Source organism: Heptranchias perlo, chromosome 23 (assembly GCF_035084215.1).
Source record: "Heptranchias perlo isolate sHepPer1 chromosome 23, sHepPer1.hap1, whole genome shotgun sequence".
Classification (NCBI taxonomy): Eukaryota; Metazoa; Chordata; class Chondrichthyes; order Hexanchiformes; family Hexanchidae; genus Heptranchias; species Heptranchias perlo.
This window is the reverse complement of record NC_090347.1, coordinates 4,691,175-4,705,178: the sequence shown is the minus strand read 5'-3', so window position 1 is coordinate 4,705,178 and position 14,004 is coordinate 4,691,175. Positions and strand designations below refer to the sequence as shown.

The 14,004-nt window shown below is 47.4% G+C and overlaps 1 protein-coding gene across 2 annotated transcripts in view; it reads left to right on the top strand.

The window, feature by feature from the left end:
* The first annotated feature begins 2,768 nt into the window (after window positions 1–2,768).
* Window positions 2,769–14,004, top strand: part of rhbdl3 (rhomboid, veinlet-like 3 (Drosophila)) — a 69,591-nt gene continuing 58,355 nt past the window's right edge. The window contains exons 1-3 of one of the 2 annotated variants that reach the window (XM_068003861.1): window positions 2,769–3,012; window positions 4,283–4,490; window positions 10,449–10,472. In XM_068003861.1, coding sequence (XP_067859962.1) covers window positions 4,374–4,490; window positions 10,449–10,472 — 141 coding nt within the window. In that variant the 5' untranslated portion in view covers window positions 2,769–3,012; window positions 4,283–4,373. Of the gene's footprint in view, window positions 3,165–4,282; window positions 4,491–10,448; window positions 10,473–14,004 lie in introns of both variants that reach the window. The other variant, XM_068003862.1, reaches the window with a different exon arrangement.

Sequence of the window (14,004 nt, the reverse complement as noted above, 5' to 3'; positions counted from 1 at the left end):
AAAAATATTCAATGACCCTGCCTCCAACGCTGTCTGGGGAAGGGAGTTCCACAGACTCATGACCCTCAGAGAGAAAGAATTTCTCCTCGTCTGTCTTAAATGGGAGACCCCTTATTTTTAAACTGTGGCCCCCCAGTTCTAGTCTCTCCCACAAGGGGAAATATCCCCTCAGCATCTACCCCTTCTAGTCCCCTCAGGATCTGATATATTTCAATAAGATCACCTCTCATTCTTCTCGTTCTACTCTACCCAAAAAGAGTTCAGCTTTACTCCGCACCTAGCCCACAGAGATACCAGACCCGGGAGGTATAAAATACATTTGGGTGCCCAAAATGGGAAAGCGTTCCATTCCCTAGCACAAACTTCACAAACAGAACAATATATAAAGTCTGAGCTGAGATCTACAGTGTATGTTGACCTTGATTGCACTGTAATGTTCAAAATTTTTTATATGAATCTTACTGAATATTGTATTCACTGATTCTGTTTTATGTGTGGGATTTGTTGTGTATTGTGCAATATATTCACAATAAACGTATTACAAAACAATCTGCTCCAGAACTGAAACCTGAAGGTTATTGCAGCAGCAGGATTTTGGTTATGAAACTATTCAGGATATAATCTACCATTTATAAAATGTAGAATGCTCTCTGTGTCTCTGTCTCTGTGTCTCTCTCTCTTAAAACTATTTGTTTTTAGTAACATTCTCTCCTGTCAGCTGGTTACAAATCCGATGGGATAGCATCGTAACCAGAACAGGTGATTTGCTATTGTTGAGATCTGCTCAGAAACCAGCATTTCCATGTTTCCCGGACCTTTTAATGCAAAATTGCGATATTTGGGCAGCAAGTCTCACTTTCCCTAGTCATAAACTTCTAAAACAAGCCACCAAATTCAAATCATTTAGTGGTATTTGTAGTGGCACAAGGAATTCCACTATCAGCACTAATGTCCTTGGGTAAGCTTATGGAAATGGCCACTGGAACAGAAAAGAATAACGAGAAAAGGCAATTTCACCCCCCATCCCCCCCAAAATAAAATCCATGCGTGTGTATATTCAAAATCATATTTTAACTGGCTGGGTGTGTACTGAAGGACACAGGCTTGTATATGCCCTAAGTTAGGGGGAGCCAGGAGGAGCTGCTCCTTCAATTGTAATCAAAGTTCAACTTGCAGGCCCATCACCTGAAGATCGCCCCAGGCCCGGAACAATTGCCTGGAGCAGCTCACAGTCCGGGCACCTGGAGAACTGGCACAGTGTTGACTGATTTTTCACTTTGGTTGGTTTGCATATGTGCTGATGCTTTGATTGCAAAGCTGTTCAAGGTTGATGTTCCCCAAGAACACTTCCTGTTAACTATTCATATGAGTTGCCAATCAGTGGAACTTGCTAGACTGTATGTCATTACCTTGTTGGATTATTTTGTAAATAGTGTACTCACCCAGATCAAAGTGGACTCTTACAATCATAGAAAGGTTACAGCACGGAAGGAGGCCATTCGGCCCATCAAGTCCATGCCAGCTCCATGCAAGAACAATCCAGCTAGTCCCACTCCCCTGCCCTATCCCCGTAGCCCTGCAAATTTTTTCCTTTCAAGTACTTATCCAGTTACCTTTTGAAGGCCATGATTGAATCTGCCTCCACCACCCCCTCGGGCAGTGCATTCCAGATCCTAACCACTCGCTGTGTAAAAAAAGTTTTTCCTCATGTCACCTTTGGCTCTTTTGCCAATCACCTTAAATCTGTGTCCTCTGGTTCTTGACCCTTCCTCCAATGGGAACAGTTTCTCTCTATCTACTCTGACTAGACTCTTCATGATTTTGAACACCTCTATCAAATCTCCTCTCAACCTTCTCTGTTCCAAGGAGAACAATCCCAGCTTCTCCAGTCTATCCACATAATTGAAGTCCCTCATCCCTGGAATCATTCTAATAAATGTCTTCTGGACTCTCTCTAAGGCCTTCACATCTTTCCTAAAGTGCGGTGCCCAGAACTGGGCACAATACTCCAGTTGTGTCTGAACCAGTGTTTTATAAAGGGTCATCATGGGCGTAAATGTTGTAGAACTGCTAGGCCTACTCCTGCTCCTATTTCTTATGTTCTTATGTTCTTAAATGCAGGCTCACCCATGGAAGCTGCCTTTTGCACCGAAAATGTGTCAAACGTATTGTGAGCAAGTCCAAATCACAATAATCTGAAGTGTTAGCAATCTAGAAATAGAGAGAAAAAGCCTGGAGATAGTCAACTGCTCCCACAGGATCAGAGAGAACATGGGTTAACTTATCTGATGCCGAAAACCTGTTGTGCATTTCCTGTGTTTAATTCAAAGCTGAAGCATTCACAATTTGTCTTTATCTGTTGGATGACCTGTCGTGAGGATTCTGATGAACGCTCATCGACCTGACACGTTAACTTTCTCTCGCCACAGACGCTGCCTGACCTGCTGAGTGTTATCCAGCATTTTCAGTTTTTATTTCAGATTTCCAGCATCTACTTTTCCCTTTATTGACTTTATGTGTGATGTGCTCGGTAACGATTGTGTACATTTAGAGAGAAACAGAAACCTGAAATAAAAACAGAATATGTCATTTCGGGGTTAATATATCTCTGTATTACAGGCAGATGGGCGAGCTTTATATCCCTTTGTACAGGTTTATCTCAGATGTACCGGATGGTTTATCACTGTAAATGTGTACAGCCCTTGTTAATTCAATGGCTTTGAGTTTTTCGTGTACACTCTCAGTGTTGGCAGTGGTTTGACCTTTGGGGGAGGAGTGGGGAGGTGGAGAGAGATTTGCTCCTGTAATCACAGTGCGTGTGGACAGGAGTCTCTCCCGGCTGATTTGTTACAGATAATCCCAGGAATATTTGTCGTTTCGACTGCTTCCCAACTGCACGTGGCGTGATTGAGCCCAGAAGCTGAAGCGGGGACCAGGGGGGAGGCGGAGGAGCCGGAGTCCGAGCCGAGCCGAGCTGGGGCTGGTCAGAGAGCAGGGTCCGGCCCAGGACAGGTACCGCTTCACTCCCGGATCCACACACGGCTCATTAACCCATGCGGGGAAGGGCTGCGGGTTCCAGGTGGAGGAGATTTCTGACAGCACCCGTTCAATGATAAGGAGAATTCTCCAGCGAGAGGCGCAAACCATAAACGCACCGTCAAAACGTGTTAGTGGAAAGTATTAACATTAATAATTTGTTGATCATTTTAATTCTGGGGTCTTGATTTGTTTGGCCCGGAACTTTTATTAAAATGAACTTTATACGAATAACATCAGCGACAGACGCGGTTTGTAAAGTTTTGCTTAACGAGGATTTGAGGACCCGGGACTGGTGCGGGAAATGGCCCAAAGCAAGTGAGTGTCCCGGGCACCTCCAGCACTGTGTCCCGGGACAGGTCCCAGGTCCCGGTCCGTGTCCCGGGACAGATCCCAGGTCCCGGTCCGTGTCCCGGGCACCTCCAGCACTGTGTCCCGGGACAGGTCCCAGATCCCGGTCCGTGTCCCGGGACAGATCCCAGGTCCCGGTCCGTGTCCCGGGCCAGGTCCCGGTCCGTGTCCCGGGACAGATCCCAGGTCCCGGTCCGTGTCCCGGGTCAGGTCCCGGTCCGTGTCCCGGGACAGATCCCAGGTCCCGGTCCGTGTCCCGGGTCAGGTCCCAGGTCCCGGTCCGTGTCCCGGGTCAGGTCCCGGTCCGTGTCCCGGGACAGATCCCAGGTCCCGGTCCGTGTCCCGGGACAGATCCCAGGTCCCGGTCCGTGTCCCGGGTCAGGTCCCGGGCCCGGTCCGTGTCCCGGGACAGATCCCAGGTCCCGGTCCGTGTCCCGGGACAGGTCCCAGATCCCGGTCCGTGTCCCGGGTCAGATCCCAGATCCCGGTCTGTGTCCCGGGACAGATCCCAGGTCCCGGTCCGTGTCCCGGGTCAGGTCCCGGTCCGTGTCCCGGGACAGATCCCAGGTCCCGGTCCGTGTCCCGGGACAGATCCCAGGTCCCGGTCTGTGTCCCGGGACAGATCCCAGGTCCCGGTCTGTGTCCCGGGTCAGGTCCCGGTCCGTGTCCCGGGACAGATCCCAGGTCCCGGTCCGTGTCCCGGGCACCTCCGGCCAGTGTGTCCGGCTGGACCGGTTGCCGTGGGTCGGGACCCCGGGATCAGGCTGCAGACTGACTCGGTACAATTTGGTCCGGTCTCTCCCCCCACGGCCATGAACTGGTCACTGGCCCGGGCCATCTCCCGCTGCCGGCGGCTATCGGACTCGCTGCTCATTCCCGTCTCTCGGATCCGCAGACCCCCTGAGTGAGGAGCGGAGAATGAACAATTCCGGGACCGAGACCCCTCCCGAGGGGGCGAGGCTGATCTGAGGCTACGATCGGCGGGGATGGAGGAGAGGGAGAGGGAGTCACACAACCCAGGGCCCTCAGTCGCTGCCAACTCCGAGGGGGACGGGATCGTGGAACTGGAGAGCACCGAGGGACTGCCCATGGGCACGGAGGATGTGAGTTCAGCTCTGTGTGTCCCTGTCTGTGTCCCTGTCTGTGAGTGTCAGTGTCTGTGTGTCCCTGTCTGTGTCCCTGTCTGTGAGTGTCAGTGTCTGTGTGTCCCTGTCTGTGTGTGTCAGTGTCTGTGTGTCCCTGTCTGTGTGTGTCAGTGTCTGTGTGTCCCTGTCTGTGAGTGTCAGTGTCTGTGTGTGTGTCAGTGTCTGTGTGTCCCTGTCTGTGTCCCTGTCTGTGAGTGTCAGTGTCTGCGTGTCCCTGTCTGTGTCCCTGTCTGTGAGTGTCAGTGTCTGTGTGTCCCTGTCTGTGAGTGTCAGTGTCTGTGTGTCCCTGTCTGTGAGTGTCAGTGTCTGTGTGTGTGTCAGTGTCTGTGTGTTCCTGTCTGTGTCCCTGTGTGTGAGTGTCAGTGTCTGTGTGTCCCTGTCTGTGAGTGTCAGTGTCTGTGTGTGTGTCACTGTCTGTGTGTTCCTGTCTGTGTCCCTGTGTGTGAGTGTCAGTGTCTGTGTGTCCCTGTCTGTGAGTGTCAGTGTCTGTGTGTCCCTGTCTGTGAGTGTCAGTGTCTGTGTGTGTGTCAGTGTCTGTGTGTTCCTGTCTGTGTCCCTGTGTGTGTGAGTCAGTGTCTGTGTGTCCCTGTCTGTGTGTGTTAGTGTCCATGTGTGTGTGTCAGTGTCTGTGTGTCCCTGTCTGTGTCCCTGTCTGTGAGTGTCAGTGTCTGTGTGTCCCTGTCTGTGTGTGTCCCTGACTGTGTGTGTGTCAGTGTCTGTGTGTTCCTGTCTGTGTCCCTGTGTGTGAGTCAGTGTCTGTGTGTCCCTGTCTGTGTGTGTTAGTGTCCATGTGTGTGCCCCTCTGTGTGTGTGTGTGTCTGTGTCCCTGTCTTTGTGCTAGTGTCCCCGTGTGTGTCAGTATCTGTGTCCCTGTCTGTGTCTCAGTGTTTGTGCCCCTGTCTGTGTGTGCTAGTGTCCATGTGCGTGACCATGTGTGTGTCTATGTGTCAGTATCTGTGTCCCTGTCTGTTTGTCAGTGTCTGTATGTGTCAGTGCCCCTGTCTGTGTGTCTTATAATCCCTGTGTATGTGTGTCAGTGTCTGTGTGTCAGTGTCCCTGTCTGTGTGTGTTAGTGCCCTTGTGTGTGTGTCAAAGTCCCTGTGTCAGTGTCTGTGTGTCAGTGTCCCTGTCTGTGTGTGTTAGTGCCCTTGTGTGTGTGTCAAAGTCCCTGTGTCAGTGTCTGTGTGTCAGTGTCCCTGTCTGTGTGTGTCAGTGTCTCCGTGTCTCTCACATTCCTTTCTCAGTCTGTTTCCACACCTGTCTTTATATTGTACTGTTTTTTGCTCGGTGTGAATGTGCCTCTCTCTGTTTACCTACTTTCTCTGAGTCTCTATCATTTTCTCGCTTTCTCTACATTTCCCTCTGTGTCTCTGTTACACTTGGGGCGTCCAAACAGATGTCCCCGAGCCCCAACAACCCAGCCCTGGAACCCCAGGTAACTCAGCCCTACTTATATTTGTATTTACTCATTGGTTTGTCCTGTTTGAATTTTGTGGGTCTGGAGGTTTAGAACAGGCTGAGTTTAGCACTGTTGCCTCACTGGTGGATAAAATCCTATATCACAACACCCAGATCTGTGAGTATCAGCAACTTGAGAAATCTGGGAATTGATGGGAATGCAAAGTTAAGCTTTATAAGTGGCGCTGAGACTCCTTCCTGTGCATCGATGTGGTCCATGAAGACACCCTGCTCTATACAGTGCGTTTCTCTTAGTGTCTATGTTTCCTCAATCTCTTTCTCTCTGTCTCAATCTCTGTCAATCCCTGTGTACCTGTCATGGTTTGCCTGTTTATGTACCTGTGTGTGCAAATATTTGTATATATGTGTGTACCCGTTTGTGTACCTCTGTTCAGTCTCTCTTTCTGTCGACAGCTGTTTCTGTGTATCTTCTATTTTAAGGGATGCTGTATTCATGAAAGTGTCTTCGGCAAACCCTTTATTTTCTTTGCTAGTGGAGCTAGAAGAACTATGTGTGATTATTGCGACAATGGCATCACACAGCGATGTGTTTCAATGCAGCTAATGTTGGCCAAAATAAAGTTCGGCAACACTTTCGTTCATGAAGGTGGTGGTCTTTTAACTGTATTTAAAAGTACTTTAGAAGCAGGTCGTTTTACAAATGTTAAACTTCTGGCAAGGTTGGATTTTGAAGTGGGGGAGGGGGGTGGGATTAAATTATATAATTCTCAGTGATTGAGTCAGGTTTTATAGCACAGTGTCACCATTGTGATAGAGATGTTAGTGGCGTAATGGTTCAGTACCCAACATTTAACAAAGGGATGGGAATAAATGCTTCCCACTTATTGTTGGGAAAAGCTGTAGCCAAGCAGGAATGTGATTGCGATTGATTTCTGTGTGTGGAGATCTCGGTGATGTATGGAGTACTGGTCTCTCAAATTCATGGCCTTTATTGATTTCATTATTATGCCAAGAGCCAGTGGGGGATGTCTGATTACAGTGTTAGAATATATAGTCACCCGCTATCTCCTCGTAACCAGCTGCTGATGATTGCAGGGTGAGACCGAGGCCAGTTCAATCCTGGGAGGTGCTGAGCTGGCCAGTTTCAGACAGGACAGGGTTTGCGGGGGAGGGGGTGGTTTCTACAATTGGCTTCGGTGCCCCGTGGCTAGAAAGCGGGAAACTGATGAGGGTACCCTCACTCCTGATCACCATCTGGTGATTCCTGTTACAAAGTGTGAGTGCCGGGATGTTGGGTGAGATGATTAGTCTCTGCTGCGATGCCACTGCGGTCGAACAGCTAGCCACACAGGAGGGAGAAATTGGAGCGAGGAAATATTAATTGTCAGTAATGTTTCGGTTAGTCACAATGTACATTCCTCAGTATGAAAGCCGTCACACAATAACAACATACGATGCCCTGACCTTCACTCTCTGACATTTTACAAGTCACTGTCAGAATAAAAATTCAGGCAGGAGAAAGCAAAACCACCCCGAGAACTTTTAGTATTTATTGTAATGAATATTCAGTGACCCATCTTCTGCCTGATTTCAGGCCTGTGATCTTCCCTCAGGAGATGTGTGTCGCAAGCTTGTGTCACACTCTTTTCATTTAATGTTCCACAATCCCCATTTTTTTCCCTCCTCATTCCTCTTCTGACTCATGCCCAGCTTTGGTTCCACAGGGGGCTGTGGCATTTGTAGCCCACACACTGCCACCCAGACTGAGAGTGGCTCATTCAGCACAGTGGAAAGAACTTGCATTTATATAGCGCCTTTCATGACCTCAGGACATTCCAAAGCGCTTTACAGCCAATGAAGTACTTTTATAAGAGTAGTCACTGTTGTAATGTTGGAAACACAGCAACCAATTTGCATATCCCACAAATAGCAATGAGGTGAGGTGAGAGTGACTGCCCTTGACATCAGGCAGCATTTGACCGAGTACTGTCGTCTACAAGAGCAGGTCAGAGGCTGGGTATTCTGCGGCGAGTGACTCACCTCCTGACTCCCCAAAGCCTTTCCACCATCTACAAGGCACAAGTCAGGAGTGTGATGGAATACTCTCCACTTGCCTGGATGAGTGCAGCTCTAACAGCACTCAAGAAGCTCGACACCATCCAGGACAAAGCAGCCCGCTTGATTGGCACCCCATCCACCACCCTAAACATTCACTCCCTTCACCACTGGCGCACCGTGGCTGCAGTGTGTACCATCCACAGGATGCACTGCAGCAACTCGCCAAGGCTTCTTCGACAGCACCTCCCAAAACCGCGACCTCTACCACCTAGAAGGACAAGGGCAGCAGGCACATGGGGACAACACCACCTGCACGTTCCCCTCCAAGTCACACACCATCCCGACTTGGAAATATATCGCCGTTCCTTCATCGTCGCTGGGTCAAAATCCTGGAACTCCCTTCCTAACAGCACTGTGGGAGAACCGTCACCACACGGACTGCAGCGGTTCAAGAAGGCGGCTCACCACCACCTTCTCAAGGGCAATTAGGGATGGGCAATAAATGCCGGCCTCGCCAGCGACGCCCACATCCCATGAATGAATAAAAAATAAATAAAATGAGCAGATAATCTGTTTTAGTGATGTTGGTTGAGGGATAAATATTGGCCAGGATACTGGGGAGAACTCTCCTGCTCTTCTTTGAAATAGTGGCCGTGGGATCTTTTACGTCCACCTGAGAGGGCAGACAGAGCCTCAGTTTAACATCTCATCCGAAAGATGGCACCTCCGACAGTGCAGCACTCCCTCTGTACTGCACTGGGAGCGTCAGCCTAGATTTTGTGCTCAAGTCTCTGGAGTGGGACTTGAACCCACGACCGACTGTCTCAGAGGAGAGAGCTATACCCACCGAGTCCAGGCTGACGCCACCGAGCACAGCTCAGGTCTGTGCCACTCTGGCTGTGCCTGAGCCACATCGGTAACGGGGCAGAACCCTCACCCCTGTTTCTCGTTAAGATTTTGTTTACAAAGGACCCAGAATTAGTGGGAAGTCGGGGATTGGGTCCCTCGGATCGTCCATCATAGATCTTTGTGGGAAAGAGCAGGAACTTCCAGGTAGCTCGGAATCTGGTGAGAATGTCTCCACTGCAGCTTGGTGGGTCCGAAAGGGACTTTCGCACAGAAACTGAGACCATCTCAAGTACTTTTTTCTTTAATTATTGAGAATGTTGCAGATAGATCAGGTTTGTCCAGAAAAGAGCAGTGACTGCTGCTGGTGGAGTTCTGATATAGGATCCCGTGACATGGGGATGGGCTAGGATTTCTGCCGTTTGAGATGGTGCTGTTGGACACATTAGTGACACTGATACCTCGCGGCCTCAGGCTGGTTATTAATGGGGGGGGCGGGGGGAAGGGTCATTAAAAGACAAGTGAAAGCATTTAGATCAATGAAAGCTATCGTTACAGTGTCGTCCCTGGTGGGTTGGGCTGTTGAGACCCTCATCGTTGGGAGCAGAAGGGACTCATACTCTGTGAGACTCTCGCCCAAATAGCCACTTTTAACACATGAGCCTAGACTGTGAACAGGGGCTGGCTATTCAATCACAGGGGCATCACAGCCGAGACTAATCAGCTCACCCACAAGTCAGATTGAACAGTGGACAGATCTTGTTTTGTCCGGGTGTAGGCAGGGGATGCCATTTGAGAAGCAACCATCAGAAGGAGCAAGAGAAAAATTAATAAGATGGGATGTGGTTTGGGACGATTTACTACGTTAAAGGCACGATACAAACGCTAGGTGTTGTTGGTGTTGGCTCAGTGTTAAAGGGGGAGGGTGTCCAAAGCACTAAATACCAGGTAGTTTCCTCTCCGGACTGAAACAGTTCAGGTACAAATTTTATGTTTATCTCTTGTATCCACTTAAGAAGATTGGAGCGGATAAAACTGCCCAACCTAAAAGTGAAATAAAAATTCTCAACCTGTTTTACTGTAAAGTCCCATCCTGTTTAAATCTGAACATTGCTACAGGATGTAATTGCATTAAGTACATCGGTATGCATTACGTGCATTAGGTACACCAGTATGTATTATGTGTATTAGGTACACCAGTATGCGTTATGTGCATTAGGTACACCAGTATGTATTATGTGCATTAGGTACACCAGTATGCGTTATGTGCATTAGGTACACCAGTATGTATTATGTGCATTAGGTACACCAGTATGCGTTATGTGCATTAGGTACACCAGTATGTATTATGTGCATTAGGTACACCAGTATGCATTATGTGCATTAAGTACATCGGTATATATTATGTGCATTAGGTACACCAGTATGCGTTATGTGCATTAGGTACACCAGTGTATATTTTGTGCATTAGGTACACCAGTATATAATATGTGCATTAGTTACACTAGTATGTATTATGTATATTGCTGTGTGAGCTGAGCCTTACTTTGCTTTTCCTTTTCCCTATATGTGCACCGCTGCTTCTTTCTGTAGCACTGGAAAGTTCTCTTTGACCAGGTAGGTGAACATTTAAACTAAACTACAAACTTATTCTCATTGAGTCTGGACCAGTTGTTTGATCTGTCCAATCGATAATTATGGGGAGAAATTTCTGGAAAACTGACCGTCTAAAATGCAAACTACAATTCTCATTCTTGTTAAATGGTATTAATATGTCACTGTTAATATGACAGTGGTAATATGTCACTGATAATATGACAGTGGTAATATGTCACTAATAATATGTCTGTGGTAATATGTCACTGATAATATGTCTGTGTTGTATTTGTAAACAGGAGTGGAAAGATTCCTCCACACTATGTGTAGTAAAATCATAAATGCATTCTTTATAAAAATGTTTATAATTTCACTGCACATTGTACACACACTAGAATCATAGAATCATAGAATGGTTACAACACAGAAGAAGGCAATTCGGCCCATTGAGCTCGTGCCAGCTCTTTGTAAGAGCGATCCAGTTAGTCCCATTCCCCCGCTTTTTCCCCGTAGTCCTGCAAATGTTTTCCCTTCAAGTATTTATCCAATTCCTTTTTGAAAGCCACAATTGAATCTGCTTCCACCACCCTTTCAGCACATTCCAGATCATAACCACTCGCTGCGTGAAAAAGTTTTTCCTCATGTCGCCTTTGGTTCTTTTGCCGATTACCTTAAATCAGTGTCCTCTGGTTCTCGACCCTTCTGCCAATGGGAACAGTTTCTCTTTATTTACTTTATCTACACCTGTCATGATTTTGTACACCTCTATCAAATCTCCTCTCAAACTTCTCTGCTTTAAGGAGAACAACCCCAGCTTCTCCAGTCTATCCACGTAACTGAAGTCGTTCATCCCTGGAACCATTCTAGTAAATCTTTTCTGCACCCTCTCTAAGGCCTTCACATCTTTCCTAAAGTGTGGTGCCCAGAATTGGACACAACACTCCAGTTGTGGCTGAACCAGTGTTTTATAAAGGTTCAACATAACCTCCTTGCTTTTGTACTCTATGCCTCTATTTATAAAGCCCAGGATCCCATATGCTTTTTTAACCGCTTTTTCAACCTGTCCTGCCACCATCAAAGATTTGTGCACATATACGCCCAGATCTCTCTGTTCCTGCACCCTCTTTAGAATTGTACCCTTTAGTTTGTATTGCCTATCCTCATTCTTCCTGCCAAAACGCATGACTTCTTTGTGTTAAATGTCATCTGCCATGTGTCTGCCCATTCCTCTCGAAGTCTTTTTCTACCCTCCTCACTATTTATTACACTTCCAAGTCTTGTGTCATCTGCAAATTTTGAAATTGTGTCCTGTACACCTAAGTCCAAGTCATTAATAAATATCAAGAAAAGCATTGGTCCTAGTACCGACCCCTGGGGAACACCACTGTACACCTCCCTCCAGTCCGAAAAACAACCGTTCACCACTACTCTCTGTTTCCTGTCACTTAGCCAATTTCGTATCCGTGCTGCCACTGCCCCTTTTATTCCACGGGCTTCAATTTTACTGACAGGCCTATTATGTGGCACTTTGTCAAACGCCTTTTGGAAGTCCATATACACCACATCAACCGCATTGCCCTCATCAACCCTCTCTGTTACCTCATCAAAAAACTCAATCAAGTTAGTTGCCTTTAGCAAATCCATGCTGGCTTTCCTTTATTAATCCACACTTGTCCAGGTGACTATTAACTTTGTCCCGGATTATTGTTCCTAAAAGCTTCCCCACCACCGAGGTTAAACTGACTGGCCTGTAGTTGTCGGGTTTATCCTTACACCCTTTTTTGAACAAGGGTGTAACATTTACATCCAGTCCTCTGGCACCACCCCCGTATCTAAGGAGGATTGGAAGATTATGGCCAGCACCTCCGCAATTTCCTCCCTTCATCAACCTCCCCCATAATCTCCAGTAGGGAGTCACATATAATGCCATTGGTTCTTTGCGGAGCCACATCCTGTGAATTTCGACATGTTTGGATGCCCAAGTGCACAATTTTTGCATCGCAAGTCACGGGGCTAGTGAAGATGAAGTTTCTGAACAGAGCTGGGTAACAACAGATCAGTTGCCCTGGTTACAATAAATGAGAGTTCTATCACAATGTCGCAGTGGGGTATATCATATAGTGCGGGGAGTTGTATAATTCCCTCAGTGAGGGAACAAATGTGTGGTGGGTTGGGTGAGCTGGTCACTGTATTAACCAGAAATAAAAACAGAAAATGCTGGAAGACACTCAGCAGGTCAGGCAGCATCTGTGGAGAGAGAAACAGAGTTAATGTTTCAGGTCGAGGACCTTTGCATTTTCTGTTTTTGTTTCAGATTCCCAGCATCCGCAGTATTTTGCTCTTGTGTTGCTGTATAAACCTCATCACTGCTGCTTGTTAAAGAAAGAGTTTGTATTTAACACGTCTCTCAGCATTTCACATTCACGGTCATGGTTGTTACGTAGGAAAAACGGGGCAGCCTTTTTGTGTACAGCACGATCCCATAAACAGCAGTGAGCTGAATGACTGGTTAATGTATTTTCGGTGGTCTTGGCCAGGACACTGGGAGAACACCCTGCTCTTCAAATAATACCATTGGATCTGTAATGTTTACTGAACTGGCAGATGAAGCCTCATCCAAAAGATAGCACTTCTGGCGGTGCAGCACTCCCTCAGTACTGCACTGAAAGGTCAGGTTCGACTACAGGGGCAAGCCCTAGGAGTAGGGCTTAGAACCCACAGCCTTCTGACTTAGAGGCAAGAGAACACACCAGTGAGCCACTTGAAGCTAGGTTACTCAATTATTTGGGTTAATTAAGAGTCTTGTGAGTATATTGTCTGATACACTTTAAATGAAGTCTATTTTAATGCACTGTCTCTGTGAGGTGTCTATGTGCTCAATACTGTATAGGCAGCGGGTCTCTAAAGGAAGGGTTCATTATTGGCACCGTGAGTGACAGTGTACACACTAGTCTCCCCTTGACACTTGCTCTGTGTGAGGTGGGGTGGGGGGGGTGCACGGCGGGGGGGCTGAGAACAGTTTTACAGCGTTCCACACGTGGGATGCTGAGTAAGGAGGCTGTAACTCTCCCCTCCATAAACACATCCAGCAGTTCAACAATTAACGTGACTCTTAGTAGCTGCTTTTTAGCGGTGATTCATTTCCAACATTTTCTCCTGTTTGTTCTGGCAGAGGAGCAGCTTTCTCTCTTTGCTCAATCAGATTCTTATTTATTCAGTTCCTGTGTGTGAGCAGTGAAATCAGTTCCTGTTATCTGCGGAGATCTGATTTCCATCTCTTGGCATCTTCTGAGTCTCTTTGTTCCTCCCCCAGTCAGAACACTCACACGAGCCCCAGTTTAAGGTCGGTTGGCTCAGTCAGTTTCGGTTCAGTTCATAGTATCATAGTAGGTGCAGCACAGAAGGAGGCCATTTGGCCCATCGTGCCTGTGCTGGCTCTTTGAAAGAGCTATCCAATTAGTCCCATTCCCCTATTCTTTCCCCATAGCCCTGTACATTTTTTCTCTTCAAGTATTTATCCAATTCCCTTTTGAAAGTTACTATTGAATCTGCT